General features: G+C 40.3%; 1 protein-coding gene across 1 annotated transcript; it reads right to left on the bottom strand.

The window, feature by feature from the left end:
- Window positions 1-388: 388 nt before the first annotated feature.
- LOC127367559 (basic helix-loop-helix transcription factor scleraxis-like) lies at window positions 389-13,395 on the bottom strand. The gene is made up of 3 exons (XM_051407520.1): window positions 12,365-13,395; window positions 11,729-11,945; window positions 389-1,133 (listed from the first exon to the last, which is right to left on the bottom strand). The coding sequence occupies exons 1-3, from the start codon at window positions 12,751-12,753 to the stop codon at window positions 1,095-1,097; spliced, it is 645 nt and encodes a 214-aa protein (XP_051263480.1). The 5' UTR covers window positions 12,754-13,395; the 3' UTR covers window positions 389-1,094.
- Between the last annotated feature and the right edge of the window lie 1,962 nt (window positions 13,396-15,357).

Here is a 15,357-nt window from a genome sequence, read left to right on the forward strand (position 1 = left end):
GTCTCTGTCTGCTCTGATCTTGGTGCCCCAGAAGAGAAGGAAGAAAGCAAGAAAGCAAGAAAGAGGGAGTTTGTGACAGAGAAGACACAGAGAGAGAGAGAGAGACAGCCAAAAGTAAAACGAGGTATTAGGCTGATGTGAGCTACAGGTGAAGCCACTGCGGAGCTTCCACTTAAGCTCGCTGTACTTCTTTTGAAAAGGAATTGATTCGAAACGTCCAAAATGATCCCTCCCCTAGTTGCCTAAATGAGCAATAGTATGATGAAACCACCATTTGGTATTAAAATATCTGTGTGGTGCGGGATAGTTTCACAGTGGAAACTTTTATAATGTTTATTGGTTGGAGCTAGGGAGGATTTGAGAGTAAAAAATACCACCGACATATAAATGAACTCCCAGATATACAAACAATTTATTGGTCATCTTGAGTTATTTTCCAGCATTAAGAAATTTTCAGAGATGATTATTAGAAATAACCAATACCACAAAAGTTCCAGCATGTTTTCTATGATGCCATAAATTGTGTCAATAGCCCATGTGTTGCACCTTTATACCTTTCATTATTTGTCATGAATGTCAATGCCGGTTAAATAACATAGTTTCATTATATAATGTTATGTCACATAAATATACATTTATATTTCAGTTTACACATTAAGAACACACAGCTTTTGATGAATACAAATCTTTCATAGGTTCTGTGTGTTTTTCGATCATGTGCCATAAGTTCCTTAGACTCTGAACAAAGAGTCTTTGAACAATTCAGTAAAACGTCTCTTATAAGTGTTGTTGAAACAGTCTTCATAATCATGTGAAAGCCCTTTAAAAGTACTGTTCAACTTTTCAGAAGTGTTTCAAACGTATTTGAAAACACCCTTAAAAGTAAAAAAGTTCTTGTAAAGTGATACAAAATGTGTTTTTTTTAAAAAAGAAGAAATGCTTGGTAAAGTTCCTTGAAAAGTCCTGGAAGTGCTAAAGAAGTCCTTCAAAAGTCTTTGAAGTCTGACAAGTCTTCAAGTTGCAGTAATAGTAGAATCACAGAAAGCGTCGCTCAAGTGACGAGACTTTCATCCGTGTGGTTTGTGTCCTCATTGTTAACTTCTGATGGCCGTCTTCCGGTCTCTGTCTTTGTTCTGAAAGAGAGAGAAACAACATCTCATAGCATCGAGGATTCAACACTGAAGTCCCTTCAAAGAAATAGTACAGCTTAGCTTAGCATAAAGACTAGAAACAGTAGGAAACAGCTAGCATTGGCTCATAACCTCCTGAAAATTTCTTTAAAAGGAGACGTTAGGAAAATGTTGTTACCTCTCGATAGAGGCTAAGCTAGCTGTTTCCCCGTCTCCAATCTTTATGCTACGCTAAGCTGACTTGCTGCTAGCTGTACAATAGCTTTATATTGACTGTACAGACCAGAAAAGGTTAGAAGGTTGGAAAAGAATATGCTAATAATAAGTCATTTCCATATTTGAGTCAGTTTTATTGTACTCGTTTGGTTTTGATAGATTCTTTTTGTAGGTTTATAAACACACTCCACCAACTTTGATTAACTGATTATCAAATTGTCCTCCCCCAAATATCTAAATATGCTTAACAGGTGAGTAAGACTGCTGTCTTTGATGTCAACCCTTCAATATATTGTCATGAAATGGGACTCCAGGAAAATGCTGTGCATGTTGTGGAAATAGATCCTGTTTTACTGCAATCACTGGCACACTACAGTTATGTGGTTTTGTGCTATATGCACTTCAGCAGGGTTGAAAAAGTAAATTAACCTTGACGGAGTGCAGTAAACTCCCTCAAACACATTGTGCACAGTAGCATTCATGCTGTACATTAATTGTGGTGGTGGTAGCTAACTTTATTATAGCCTGAAGAGTGACATCATGAGCTGGTGTATGACAGCCCTGCATGATGATATGCTTTTCATTTATCTGTGGTATCAGAACACAGAGGCCTTGATTTCCTGGCTGGTGACGAGAAGACTTTCTCTATCTGGCCAGGAAAATAACATCACATTTTCCCTCCTCACCTAACCTCTGCTCTGCGCACTTCTCAGGCCATCTACCACACGCTTTCCAAGCTACAGTCGAGGGATTTCATCAAACACACCATTGAATGATATGCAACACACGTCATCCTTGTTTTACTAATTACTTTGCAAGGCTGCTGTTTGATTAGCTCAGCTGGCAAAAGATCTTAGGCCGAAACCTCATTTGTGGTCGACAAATATGTAAAAAACAAATCCTCTCTTCATTCTTTTTGCAAGTGAAAACAAGAAAACTTATTTTTGTAAAAGTATACGAAGAGTGCAGATAAACGTCTCTGCACTCCTGTCCTCTCCTGACTTTAACTTTCCCCTTGTCATATCGTCTTGACTAACGCTCACTGCCGCCCCCACCTCGCCTTCCTCTCATCAGCCGAACACCTGTTACACATTTCCTCTCAGACCGTACACCAAGTGTAGGTGTTTGGAAAAATCCATTTGACTGACATCGACAAAGGTGGGTAGGTGTTTGGAAGGGTATCAGGCGGTAATGAGAGTGAGATCATAGGATTTGGACAGGAATCGGTCCTCCCACTGATTGAGGTGAGTGTTAGGAGACACAGGAGTTATTATTGTCAATACTTCCTCCAGCTGGACTGAGAGCACAGGATCCTTATTAGTTTGCTATTATCTAGACATGAGCCATTACCATTATGTTGTTGGCTGTATGCGAGTAGACATCTTTTATCTTTTATCTATAGACACACCACCAATATTTCTGAAAAACAACACCAAAAGTTGAAGGTTAGATTTTGAGATTGCCTTAGAAACATATGGTCACTGGAGGTTTATCTACACTGTATTTAGCACCAGTGGTCAATAATTATCCTGCAAGAAATCCATCAAAGAAAAGAAAAACAGAATTACCAGATTAGTTGACTCAGTATACCAGAATTCATTTCAGCCACAAGATTGTTATTTGTTTTGTCTTGTTTTGTGTGAAACTACACTGTTTTACTACAGTTGTGTAACATTGTCCACTGTAGTGTGTCTACCACATGTTTTCGCAATGTCAAATGAAAGTTCTTATAACATGTTACAACCCTGTCTCCTAGAAATTACATTCATTAAATACTAATTTGTAACAGCCAGTACAATTTAGAAGAAATGTCATGGGTCCCACTTTATATTTTTTTATCGACATATCTACCAAGGGACAAAACGTTGATATTGAACCAACATGCAAATTGTTCAATGACAATGTATTTGAGTATTTTTTCATTCTTACAATACAATCAATATCTGCCGATTACAACTGAAGCGTGATTCATCTTTTTTTCCGCTGACATGTATAGGCACATACATTACATGATTAAAGAGAAATACAGTGGTCTTAGGTAAAGCCAAAGGTGACTTACGGTGCGAGAAAAAAACATTATTAACATTTAATTAAATGCACAATCTTTGCCTAATCTTACCGAAAGTGCTTTGTTGCCTGAACTTTACCACACGCAGGACTCATGGAGGATGAAAACCCCGGTTTCTGAGGCCCATGTCCATCACTTTGACACCCATCCTTCCACCCTGACCACCTCCTTTTGAAATTATGCCCAAAACTGTTCCACTTCCTTCTCTTGAGGAAACATCTCCAGGGAATGTAATCCAGGCAGCAATTACTGTATGTTTGTTTTTAGTCATTGATAAAACAAATAGGTAGTTTGAAGTTCGATGGTCATTAACGAAGAGCTTTAAATCTTACTTCCCAGACAAGAAAAAAAGTTAAATTTAGGCTGTCTTATTATTATTTTATTTCATTGCTGCCATCATATACTCTACATGCATGGAATTGTCTCTCTAATTGTAAGTAAGTTTCACACACAACCTGGAAAACGTTCGGCCTCACTATGGCATTGCTGTTACTGTGCTTTCACAAAATTTGAAACAGAGACAAGGGCGGCCATGCTCTCTCACCGTGGAAAATTGTAGGGTAGTTATTAGTGGAAATAAAAATAACTGCGGCAGGTAAGAAAAAGTGGGTACAAGACAATTGGATGATTTACCAAATTACATCAAATTACGCAATGATATCACTGGGAATCAGCCCACGGCTCACTGCGAGTGCTCGGCGGTCGTTTAGAAAGCACAGCTGGTGAAGGCGGTTCAGCTGGAGTGTAACTGGTTCAGTCAAAACAGGAGGAGGGGGGCTTTAAGGCTGGCCTGGTAGTCAAAACAATCTCCTGAAGACTAATCGGGCATGGCCGGATGACATCTCTGCTCTCTCTCTTTCTTTCTCTAAACACCCACCCACACACACACACACACACACACACACACACACAAGAGAGAGAGAGACATACCACTGACTTCCCAGGGGGGTGATTTGTCCAACACTAATATGATTACCTGATGATATTTACTTTAGATACGATATGATGATATTACCACACTGGAACAATATTATTGTTTTATCAAGGCGAAAGGAGCGTGTTTTAACTTTAATGCGAAGGTAGTAAACACTCTTCACGGCATCTTATCAACTCTACAAATTCAACCTTCAATATTGTTTTTCTGAAACTCCATCCGGGCTGTTCTTTTACCTATAAATGTGGATTTTCCATGCACTCTCTCTCTCTTTTTTCCTGTGTTAAGCTGTTCTGTCAAATATAAACATCTAATTTAGTTTCTGGCTGCACGAAGAGAGGAATGACTGGTTGGAAAAAATAATTCCACTTGGGTACTGGCCCAACAATCGTATAAGGAGATTGGTATTCAACCATGAAATGAAAACTGGTAATATCCCTTTAGTTTATCCAGTGAAAATATGTGAATATGCAACGGTTCCCTGGAGTGTCTAATAGAAGCTGTAATTACCCTCATAAATGATCATCGATTAGAAGATTATGGACATATGTTAAAATAGTGCAATAAATTACACATCAGACTTTTAAATTAAGCTAACTAACACACCAAATAAGCCGCAGTCTGCCATTATGTGGCTTGGATACATCAGACGTGTACTTCATGTTCACTGTGGTTTGCTAATAAGCATCCTGATGGCTCCTGAAAAACACTTGATTTATCTTAGATGGCCTAATCAGATGTAATTCGCACCAGCCGGCCACACATGCATTTAATTGTTCCCACATTTTAATAATCGGTTATAATGACTCCAGAACAAGGCCGACTTAATTTTCACCAGTCTCTGATGACTTCATTCTGCTGCGTTACGCTGCAGCCAGCACTTTATCATCAGTGTTAAGATGTGCACTCTGCAACAGCCAATGTGTCATTAGCTTCAGTAGATATTGTTTTAAGAAACTGCACATTCTAAAGTACCAATTTATGCGTTTGTCTGTGTTATAGATTTCTTTTAGATTTGCTCTTTGCCTGGCTCAGTTTCCTGCAGTTTTGTTTTAATCTGCTCCGTGAGCAACCGTTTCCCTACAGACCAAATGACAACAGAATGATAGTTTTGCTAATAGATTTTGTTAGTTATCTGACCCGACTTCTGCTGTTGGTGTTAAATTAGGGTTTAACTGCTTCCATCTGGGCTGAAAATATACAGACAGGTCCATGCATGGAGGCACACGTCATACACAGAGCCAGGCTCACACACACATACACCGAACGTGAGGAAGAATATATTTGAAAATTGCCCGCAGTATATAAGCCATCGACGCACCTCATTAGCATAGCTTGAAATGAGAAGCAAACAGTCAAAGCTCTTCCCTCACAGGGCACAAAACATTAACTCCAAGTCAACACCAGCATTATCAGTAAATGAGGGTAATTTAGTTTTCATCTCTGACCTTGAAATGTCTACTTCATGCAAGTGACGTAGTGCTTTTTTCCAGTGAAAACAGACTAATAACCAAATGACTGTAAAAACCACAATCATTAGTGTGCTCTTGCACATGCCCTATACATGCATTTAAGCCCTCTTAAGGTGCACGCTTCATTTGATCTCTATAAAGAAGCAAAGTGTAGTTTCGGCACAGTCGAAAACCAACTGTCCAAACTGGAGGATAAATAGCAAAGTTGATTATCCCACTGAGTCGTTGGCTATTTCTCTGTCTCTCTTTCTCTCTTTCTCCAGCTCTGTTTCCACAACTTCCTGCACACCATTAGTTAAGAAAGTGTTGAAAGCACGGTCGTGATCCAGGGCTCCTTAAGTGAGTAATCATATATGAGTTTTTTTCTTCTTCTGGGTGTCTAGAAAGACGCAATGAATTGCCGTCTGGCTGAAAAGACTAGAAAAAAATAGAATGAAATGCTTTTGATAAAAGCCGCTTGTGTGTCAATATTTCTATGGTCGTCCCTGTGTGTGTGTGTGTGTGTGTGTGTGTGTGTGTCTCTCACGTGTGAGTGTGTGTGTGTGTTTAAGCAGCGAGGGCGTTTCACAGAGAGCGGTTTCCAGGCTTCTTTAACATCACCATCAAAGCCCAACGTCAATGTGTTTCTAATAGCAGCAGCTGAATTAAACACTGGCTGTACAGGCCTCAGCAGAGGATAAATCATTTACAGAACAATTAGCTCATTTGTTGCTCCGCTCTGCACTGCCAATGACTTCCAGATACAGAGAGCCAGCCAGTGTGTGTGTGTGTGTGTGTGTGTGTGTGTGTGTGTGTGTGTGTGTGTGTGTGTGTGTGTGTGTATACTGTATATCTATATGGGCACAATGTCACTCTCTGTCACTCACATCCATCTTAACGTAACAAACACACATAGATATATACAGACTCACGCTTTCTCTCTCTTACCCACACATGAACACATTTATATTTACTATCACACACAAACACCACGAGTACAGATAAGTCTGTTTCATGGTGCAGTTTTAGTGCCACTGTCTTTCCATACGCCCTGCTTTCCAGCCACCCACAAAAATCCTCACATATAAAAGTTTTACTGCAGCTCAGATGTAAATTAGACCTGTTTGTGATATTAGGAGCTGTATACATCATTTGTTAGGTTTGCTGTTTCGGTAAATTTACACTTATTTTCTTTTTCATTTCAAAAAATTCCAAATAAATAAGATTCCTTCAAGTTGGAATTAAATCAGGGTTGTGCCTTAAAACGCTTGTAAACCCAATTATACCTAACCATCTCAAAGCAGCAGCAGTCTATTTACAGCGACCGCACCATGAGTATTATACTAGTTATATTTTTGCCAGATTTTTATTTTGTTTCTAAACATATAAATTCTCTTTTAATTCGTCAGATGAGCTTCTTTAATTTTTAAATATTGGAAAATGTTTGGACTTGTCATCTTCAGCTTAAAAGGAAAAAGTTCAGCATGATTGCTTTTACCGTCAGATGAATTGCCATTTCTGTTTACGTCTGCCGTTGAATTTAACTGACCCTCTCCCTGTTTCGAGCCAAAAGAAACAAGCCACACTTGCGGAGGAAGCTGTAAAAATGCTTCAAGCACTATGGCCTAAAGACAGCAAAGTAGACAGATTAACACATTTAAAAAAGCTTTCTGTTTTTGTTTTGTACTGTAGAGAATTCCTGAATAAACACCTCATCATCATTCAGTAACATTAAACTGATACTCATGTGTTGCCTTCACCTATAGCGTAAATAAATATACTGCAGATGCTCACATGGTATGACACATTTCAAGGTCATTAAGGGTGACTTCTAGCAGAGATATAATAGAGACAATAACGCTACAATGATTACAGAAGCTGTAATCGTGCAGGTTTCCTGCTGCAGGTTGAGCCCAGGCACCTGACAGTTGCACCGATCAGTAGAAGCAGAGAGGCCTAGTACAGGATATCTGCATCAATCAACCAGACAGCACAGGGATTTAAGCAGCCCTTTGCTCACCTCAATCCTCTATCCTCATCCCTGTACATCTCATTTACAGATGTAGCCATCAGGAGCATCCCGTTTTTCTTTTACTGCACGTATCAAAGGCATCAGTTGGCCTCCAGTTTGTCCATGCCAAACAGCTGCGGCTCTACCCCAGAACTGTTTTTTTTAAAAGTCAAAATCTGTCAAGGTATATGTGGACACTGGAGAAGAACTTGGCTTCTGATCAAAAGAAACTAAACAGAATTGTCTGACTCCGTTAGCAAACAACTAATATGCAGGAGAACAGATTTGCACTATGATCGCCACACTGACTCTGAGCAACAAGGCTGTTCAATAGGTCTCACTAGAAAACAAAAACAACAATATTTGTTTGTGCTTCAGGCTCACACTGAGGAGATTTCCACTGTTCTTCAATTGCCTCATTTTTTAAATAAAAAGAATTAACACTGTCACAAAGCCTACACCTGATAGGTGGTTTTCACAGGACAGCGACAATGAGAAGCTCTTAATAATTTTCAGTCTCACTGTCAGTATTAGTTTCTGGAACATAGCAAGAAGACATAAAGAATAAATCATGAATCATTCACCTGTATGAAATAAATTAGTAATCTTTCTAAATCAGTGCATAAAGTCACACAGATAATGATTAGTATTCCACTGAATATGTAACACGCAACAGTATAGCCCTCTCTGTGCAGTAGTCATTACTAACAAGACTGTTTGTTTTGAAACAGTTATACTGTATACATACATAATAAGAGGAAATGAGCGTATACTTTTCTCACTTTCGCCCTCTCCCACATTGGAAATAAGTGTAATTGAAGTGGCTGGTCTAAGCAGACCTGACAGCTGTGATGAACCTCAATGACCATAAAAACATACAAAGAGAGCACTCAGGACACAAAGTCTCATTTTACCTTCACAATCGTTTCCTCTCTGTAATCACCAGCACTGATTCTGCCCTTTAGCCCACTTAAATGCACTGTATAGCCACTTTTCCAGGGAAAATGAAATTCTCTCAGGTTCTTCCAATCAGAGTTAACCATTTATTTGCCAGGTGAGCTGTGGGATCCCTTAAGTCTGGTGACAGAAAATCCCATGAAAAGACCAAACCCAGTAAAGGACGGAACCCACTGAAAAAAAGTCTGTTCAGAACCTGATATCACTTTGTTCCATCGTGGTATTTTTAAAAACACATCAATAAGCCACACTGTTGCACTGGGTGACATGTTCCTTCATTATGATGAACATGAGCACTGTAGTTTATTTTGAGTCAGCCCCACATACAGCGCCCTGCTACTGTAAATACTAACTAGAGCACCGAATGTGTACTAATCTGCCGCACAGCCGGACCGCTGAAATTCACTCTTTACTCCTGTGTAGGCAACGAATGCTAAAAACTACAAAAACCGCCCTGCTGTTTTACAAATTCACTTTTTTAGACTTCTTTTTTTTTGCCTCTTCGTGAGCTGCTTTTAAATATTTATGTGTATTTGTGGAATTTGTTAAACGATGAAAAAAAGTTAGAATAACACAATCAAAAAAGAACATTTTAAAAATTTAATTAACTGGAACATAGAAGGGAAGATTATTCTATATAATACTTTATATTAAGTTACACTAAATGCACAAAATGGGCATCTTCTTTGTATGGACTTCTTTTGCACAAACCACATCAAAGTTAAAACATCTCAATCTTTACCTAACTCATCTTCTTTCCCCTCATTTCTGATGGTGTAGATGGTGGCAATCAATCAAAAGGTAATTAGGAGATAAAGATGACTTTCACTTAGGTTTACCTAATCAGTGCTCTGCATTAACAGCAAAAGTACATTCTGCATTATACACAACAGAAAATAATGTGAACTGTTATCGAGCTAATGGGGAACAGCATAATGTGACTTACGTCAAGAGATAGACTTAATCGAAGTGCCTACAGTTGAAGGGTTTGACATGAGAAAGTTTCAAAATTGTTTTCTACCCAGCATGCTTTTACAGGTCAGTCATGCGTCTGCAGCAGTGAGTTGACAGCAGCAGATAGTATTACACAGCTCCTACTGACAGCTCTGACCTCCACCAGGCTGATCGATATGCAGTGAGCTGAGGGAGAGGAGGGGGGCACGAGAAAGGCTTGAGGAGGAAAAAAGTTAAACAGAACGAGGAGTGTGCAAGGGTAAAGGAGGAAGGAAATAAAAGCAAAGGACTCATGGAGGACACGCTGAAGCGAAAAGAAAAGGAGACAGAGGAGAGAGAGCGAGACAGACTTGAGGCTTGCTATCTCCCAGCCGAGGGTGTCTGGGTTCCTGACGCTGAGGACGTCTAGGCTTTCACTCACAGCGGTTCAGAGGGGAGGCAGAGGGAGGGGGAGACACACACTGCTGAGACTCAGGTTATCCCCCAGCTAAAGGGTCTCTGGGTTTAGACACTGAGGAGGGTATTAGCTTTCACACACTGCTGGAGTAACGGGGGAGTCTGCCAGATGTCAGCTCCTTACCCATAAATCCTGCTAAATGGGCAGCGGCTAGGTTAGAGGGGGAAAGTTGAGTGGACGTCACCTCTCTGTCATCTTCTGTGCAGGCTGGTGGTGTTTGTTGAAGTCGGAGCTGCAGTCATATTAATTTGATCTCAGTCAGCTGATAGGAATCCTTCATTCGCTGCTATTTCTCATCAGACTGATGACTTTCTTATGCCGGGAGTGTTCTTGATTATGTCTATTTCCTGTGCTGAATCAATCAAATGTGAGCTGAACCTCACACTGGATGAAGTTCTCCTTTTCTGTATCTCTATTAAGGTGTAGAGGGAAGTGTGGAAAAAGTACTTCAACGGCTACTCAACTATAGTCTGAAATGCTATCTCTGACAGTGAAATGAGAAATTTAGAATAATTACAGATTTTTTTGTTATTTTGTTTTGTGCAATACCTTGAAAGTGCTTTTGGAAAACGTTCCAAACACTTGCAGTATGTGAGCTAAATGTATAAAATGACAGTCTGTGGTCTTGTAACATTTGGTTTCAGTGGAACAAAGTCATTAGCAGTTCCGGTCTTAATGTCTCAGGTCAGTTCTTCAGCAGTTATGATTAAAACCTTCTCGTATTCAGGGTGACGTCAATACATTCTTCAAATTATACACATGGTTTTGGATGAATTTCATCGGTTCCCGATCATAAATCTCACTCGCTGTACAAATACCCCTTGTAAACTTCAAATTCATATTTTCAAAAAAAGATAGAAAAAACACCACAGTTGGGGTGGACGTTTTTTTACGCAACGGCCGTGCACATCTTGTCGGTGTTACACTGAAAAAGGATGCGTGTTGTTTGACCCACCTCTCAGGCCTCTCTCAGTTCCTCAATCACTGCTATTCACTGCATTGTCCAGTGAGTTTCTGAAAGCACCTTGAACTTTTGAGCCACCTGCCCGAGTTGAACTAACTCCCAACAGAACCATAATACACAGTCCTTCACACCAAAAGAGGACTTTAAAGAGGTTCTGGTTTTAGTGTCCCTCAGCGCCAATCAGGTTTATATGCACAGTCACTGATCTCAGGTCAGCTTTAAACACCAAATTGACCCTAAAGCACTGCACGGTTTCCCAAAAGAAGCCTCACTCTACAGCCTGATCAGCTTTCCCTTTGGCAAAATAAGGCATTTTTCTATTTTGTTTATTGTGGAAAAAGCAATTCAATGCTCTTTTTATAGCATTTAAAAAGTAACTAAACACATGTATTGTAGTTATTATTATTAGATATTTATTATAGTTGTTTAGGTCACAAAGAGATAAAAAGCTGTGAGTATTTTCTTGCATGTGTCTTCATATTCAGTGCCATTTTAAAATAGTGGATAAAAGAGTTTTGTTGGAGAGTTTACTTGTTTCAGTCTTACTTTTTTCTTGCTTGTTGATTTATAATTTTCGTCTGCTCACCATTTTCCTCTGGTTGCTGAGGCAGAAAGTACAGATGTGCTTTGGCTGAGCTGATTGGTCAGATCCTCGTGGGGGGGAGGAGTTAACGTGGAAGAATGGCGGTGAGGGAGCGTGGCACGGCTGTCCATCATGAAGCCCCTCGCCCAGGAGCAAGACGTTCCCCAGATGACTGATGTAGCTACTGGCCAAACGTAGTGTCTCGATCTTCGAAAGCTTCCTAATCATCAAATCAGAGCGTGATTCATGGTATTAATCAACACATAACATTTAAAAAGTGTAAAACAATTTGAAAAAAAAATATCGTGCATTGTCGCAACATTGGGGTACTTTTTATAGTATTTAAAAATAAGGTGCAACATATATACAACATATAGATAACGATGCTAAATGTATGTAAATATGTAAATATTTCATCCCTCCCCAATACTAACTCTATGACACATTATATAAATCCACTGATGATTAAAGGCAGTGTTGCCTCAATGAGATTACAGCCTTGACCCAAAAAATAATTCAATTGTGTTTAAAGGTGCCAGAGCTACATCACTTATTTTTGTTCCCAGACGGAAAAACTGTATTTTTAGGAACATATTTGTGCATCAGACTAGAGCCAGGTTGACTCATGTTGCTCTGTACCTGTCTGCAGGCTCGGTGGGGATGAGTGTGCGCAGAGCTGTGAATGCTGTGTTGACAGAATTGGTGCGATCTCTCTCCCGCGCGTTGGCTGCGGTCCTTTGGCGGCCCTCCCCAGGAGGAGAGGACCCCGGGGGGCCGAGCCTCCCCACCATGGCCTCTACCCCGCTCCCAATTCCCTGGCACATCTTCCTCTTCCTGTTCACCTTGATGTGAAAGGCAGATGGCGACGAGGAGGACAGGCGGTAGGCCGAGTTGGAGGAGTTGGTGGTACGCTCTTCGGAGCCCGACCCCTCACTCCCATTCTCATCATCGTCTTCGGAGAGGAGGGCGATGTCGCCGTACAAGAAGCGGCCTGCGGGAGGGGCCGTGCGAAGCATGGCAAATGTCATCTTCACCGCAACAAGGCTCTGACAGCTACTGACCAATCCTTGTGTGACTTCCACTTATTGAGGTTCAACTTGTTATCGGAAGCGGCTTAACAGTTTTTCTGTTGATGCTGCTGTCTAAAGGCGTCCACTGCTTAAACTGTTACTTCACCCCAACTTCTCTTCTTTGCTAAATTTGTTAAGCCAGGTGAGACAGACGTAGCCCTTATGGTGCTAAATTAGGCTTGGTTTAAAAGGTCAGCAAGTTGATCCTTAGTCAGTGGTCAAGAGCAACTTGACCTCAGAGCTGCTGTCACAGGTGGCTGCAGGTTTCAGGTCCCTCTTGTTTTTCTCTCTTGGTTTAAATGAAAACACTTCACATCCCAAAGCTCAGTTCTTCTTTCAGTTAATCCTTTGGACGAAAGCCAACTTTAAAATGGCATTTTAAAGTCAAACGGTTGTTGATTTGTCCTCTTTACTTCTCTAAACCGCTTTCTTGGTCCTTTGTTTCTTTACTTTGTCTGTTTCAATCCCAATAGCACAAACTGCTCCCAGTCTGTGGCAGCTGTTTGACTCTCTCTCGCTCTTTATTGGTCTCTCTCTGCCTCTCTTCACGTCCTTCTCTGTCTCTGCCTCTTTGCTCCACGTGTGCCTGCTGTCTGAGTGTTTCCGTCTGCCTCAGGTCTTATAGCCTGTGGGAGGGCCGTAGGACTCCTCTGCTCCTCCTTCTGAGCGGTGAGGGTCCCTCGGCTGCTGTCTAGAAGCAGGCCAGAGAGACCGGAGGCAAGAGGCAAACCATCAGCGGGAGTTGGTTTTGGCTGCACGCTGGTGTGTTTCAGGGAAAATCCACCCTAAAACAGAACCTGCATGACCCTCATTTACTGAGTGGGTTTGGTGACCTTAATGACCACAGAGGCCTCTGAAACACACAATCCTATCAATATACTATAAACATATTTAATTTCTTGGATGGCGACTTAAAATGGAAAAGAAACAGATGTGAGTGCTAATGACAGCACTCATCTGACAGGAGTAATAAAGCCATGATCTTTGACAGTTCAATCTAATAATATAATTTTGTCTCAGAAATCAAATTTCTAAGACAAAACTAATTCCAAATCTACTTATGTGTTGTTATATATTTGTGTTGTAAAAACATGGTCAAACTCTGTGAACTCAACGTTATTTAACTTTATCAAAAGCCAAATCATGATCAAATTATTTAATAAAACATAATGATCTTCTGTAATATTTTGTTTTCAGGTTCTGACAAATTAATTCTGCCAACAAAAAAACGGTCACCTCTAATTTTCCTGTTTTTCCATGCTGGTTGAGTATGGAAGTATATTGATGAGATTTGAGAGAGCTTAAAACTACTTCAGACTGTAAGTTAACATTTGAGAGTGCACAAGCACAGATTCATAGGAATAGGGCTAACCTCTTTTTCAAAGTTGTTGTACCTCGTAAATAATTCATAAAACTGAAAAAGAAAATAACCCTAACCCTAACCCTAACCCTACATTTGGTTCAGAAAAATCACTCTAGAAATAAAGAAGTTAACACAAAGCTAAAGCAACCACTATGATATATAGCTAGCAACTACTTTTAAAATAATTTGACTCTCAAAATTACTTAACTTGCCAACAAATTGAAAGTAACTTTAGTTATTTAGTTATTTAACATAAGATAATAATAACATAAGATATAATAATAAGATAATATGGACACCAAATACAGCTTTTTGTCTCCATCTGGTGGTTAAAAAAAAAACACTCTCCCAGCTTTTATTTTGAAAGTAGAAGGAAGGGTGTAACAGGATGACCAAACTTAATCATCTGTTGGCGCACAAATCTGATTCTGCTCTTCTTGAAAAGTTGACTTGCAGACTGAGTACCACTCATATTTGTTGTGTGCTATCTCAGATCTTTTGTCATTAATATACTTCCATAACAGAGCAACCAGCAAGACGACCAGCAAGAGGTAAGACTGGGATTTGGGTTTGCAAAAACGGATGTTTTGTACAACCACATTCTTGACAGCAGAAAGCTGTGAAGCTTGAGTGGTGAAGTAAGAGTTTGCCTTTCTCCCTGTGTCTTCTTTTCTTCCCTCTGCCTCCCCATCTGTGCTGCGTTTGTCCCTGGACAGCAGGCTGGGAGGCGGGCAGCCGCAGTGCTGGACGGTTCAGCCTGGGCTTGTGGTTGAAGCCGGGAACTGGGTTTTTTCGGCCACAGCCAAGGCCTTTTATCTGTATGAGCTGTTACGCTGGAGGGCCTGCAAGCTGTTTGCCCTCAAGGGATTCAGATTTTTGGGTGGAGTGTTTTGGTGATGAAGGGGAGGCTCAGGGGTGTGTAGTAGGGGAGCTGCTACTTTACTCACTTACACTCCCCTCTAATAATCTGTCTTACTCTGAAAGAGAAGGAAAAATGAGAGGAGACAGCAAAGGGAGCAAATACAGAGGAGGGAATAAAGAGAAGAGTGGGAGAAAACTAATGAAAGACAGAATGCAAGTGATCTATCTAGCACGCTAGCTAGCTACACATACAAATTAGCACATGCAACATTTAGGAAGCTCTGTTGGCAGAAATGGAATATAATATGCATGGATATATTTGTGTATGTATAATCACC

Source organism: Dicentrarchus labrax, unplaced genomic scaffold (assembly GCF_905237075.1).
Source record: "Dicentrarchus labrax unplaced genomic scaffold, dlabrax2021, whole genome shotgun sequence".
In the NCBI taxonomy this organism is placed as follows: domain Eukaryota; kingdom Metazoa; phylum Chordata; class Actinopteri; family Moronidae; genus Dicentrarchus; species Dicentrarchus labrax.

Bases quoted from the DNA above. Each gene is read 5' to 3' on its own strand.
- LOC127367559 (XM_051407520.1), bottom strand. From the start codon at position 12,753: ATGACATTTGCCATGCTTCGCACGGCCCCTCCCGCAGGCCGCTTCTTG. The intron at 11,946-12,364 runs GTACAGAGCAAC...TTTGATGATTAG, and splicing joins CCCACCGAGCCTGCAGACAG to GAAGCTTTCGAAGATCGAGA. The intron at 1,134-11,728 runs GTGAGCAGACGA...TCTCTCTTTCAG, and splicing joins TCAGCAACCAGAGGAAAATG to AACAAAGACAGAGACCGGAA.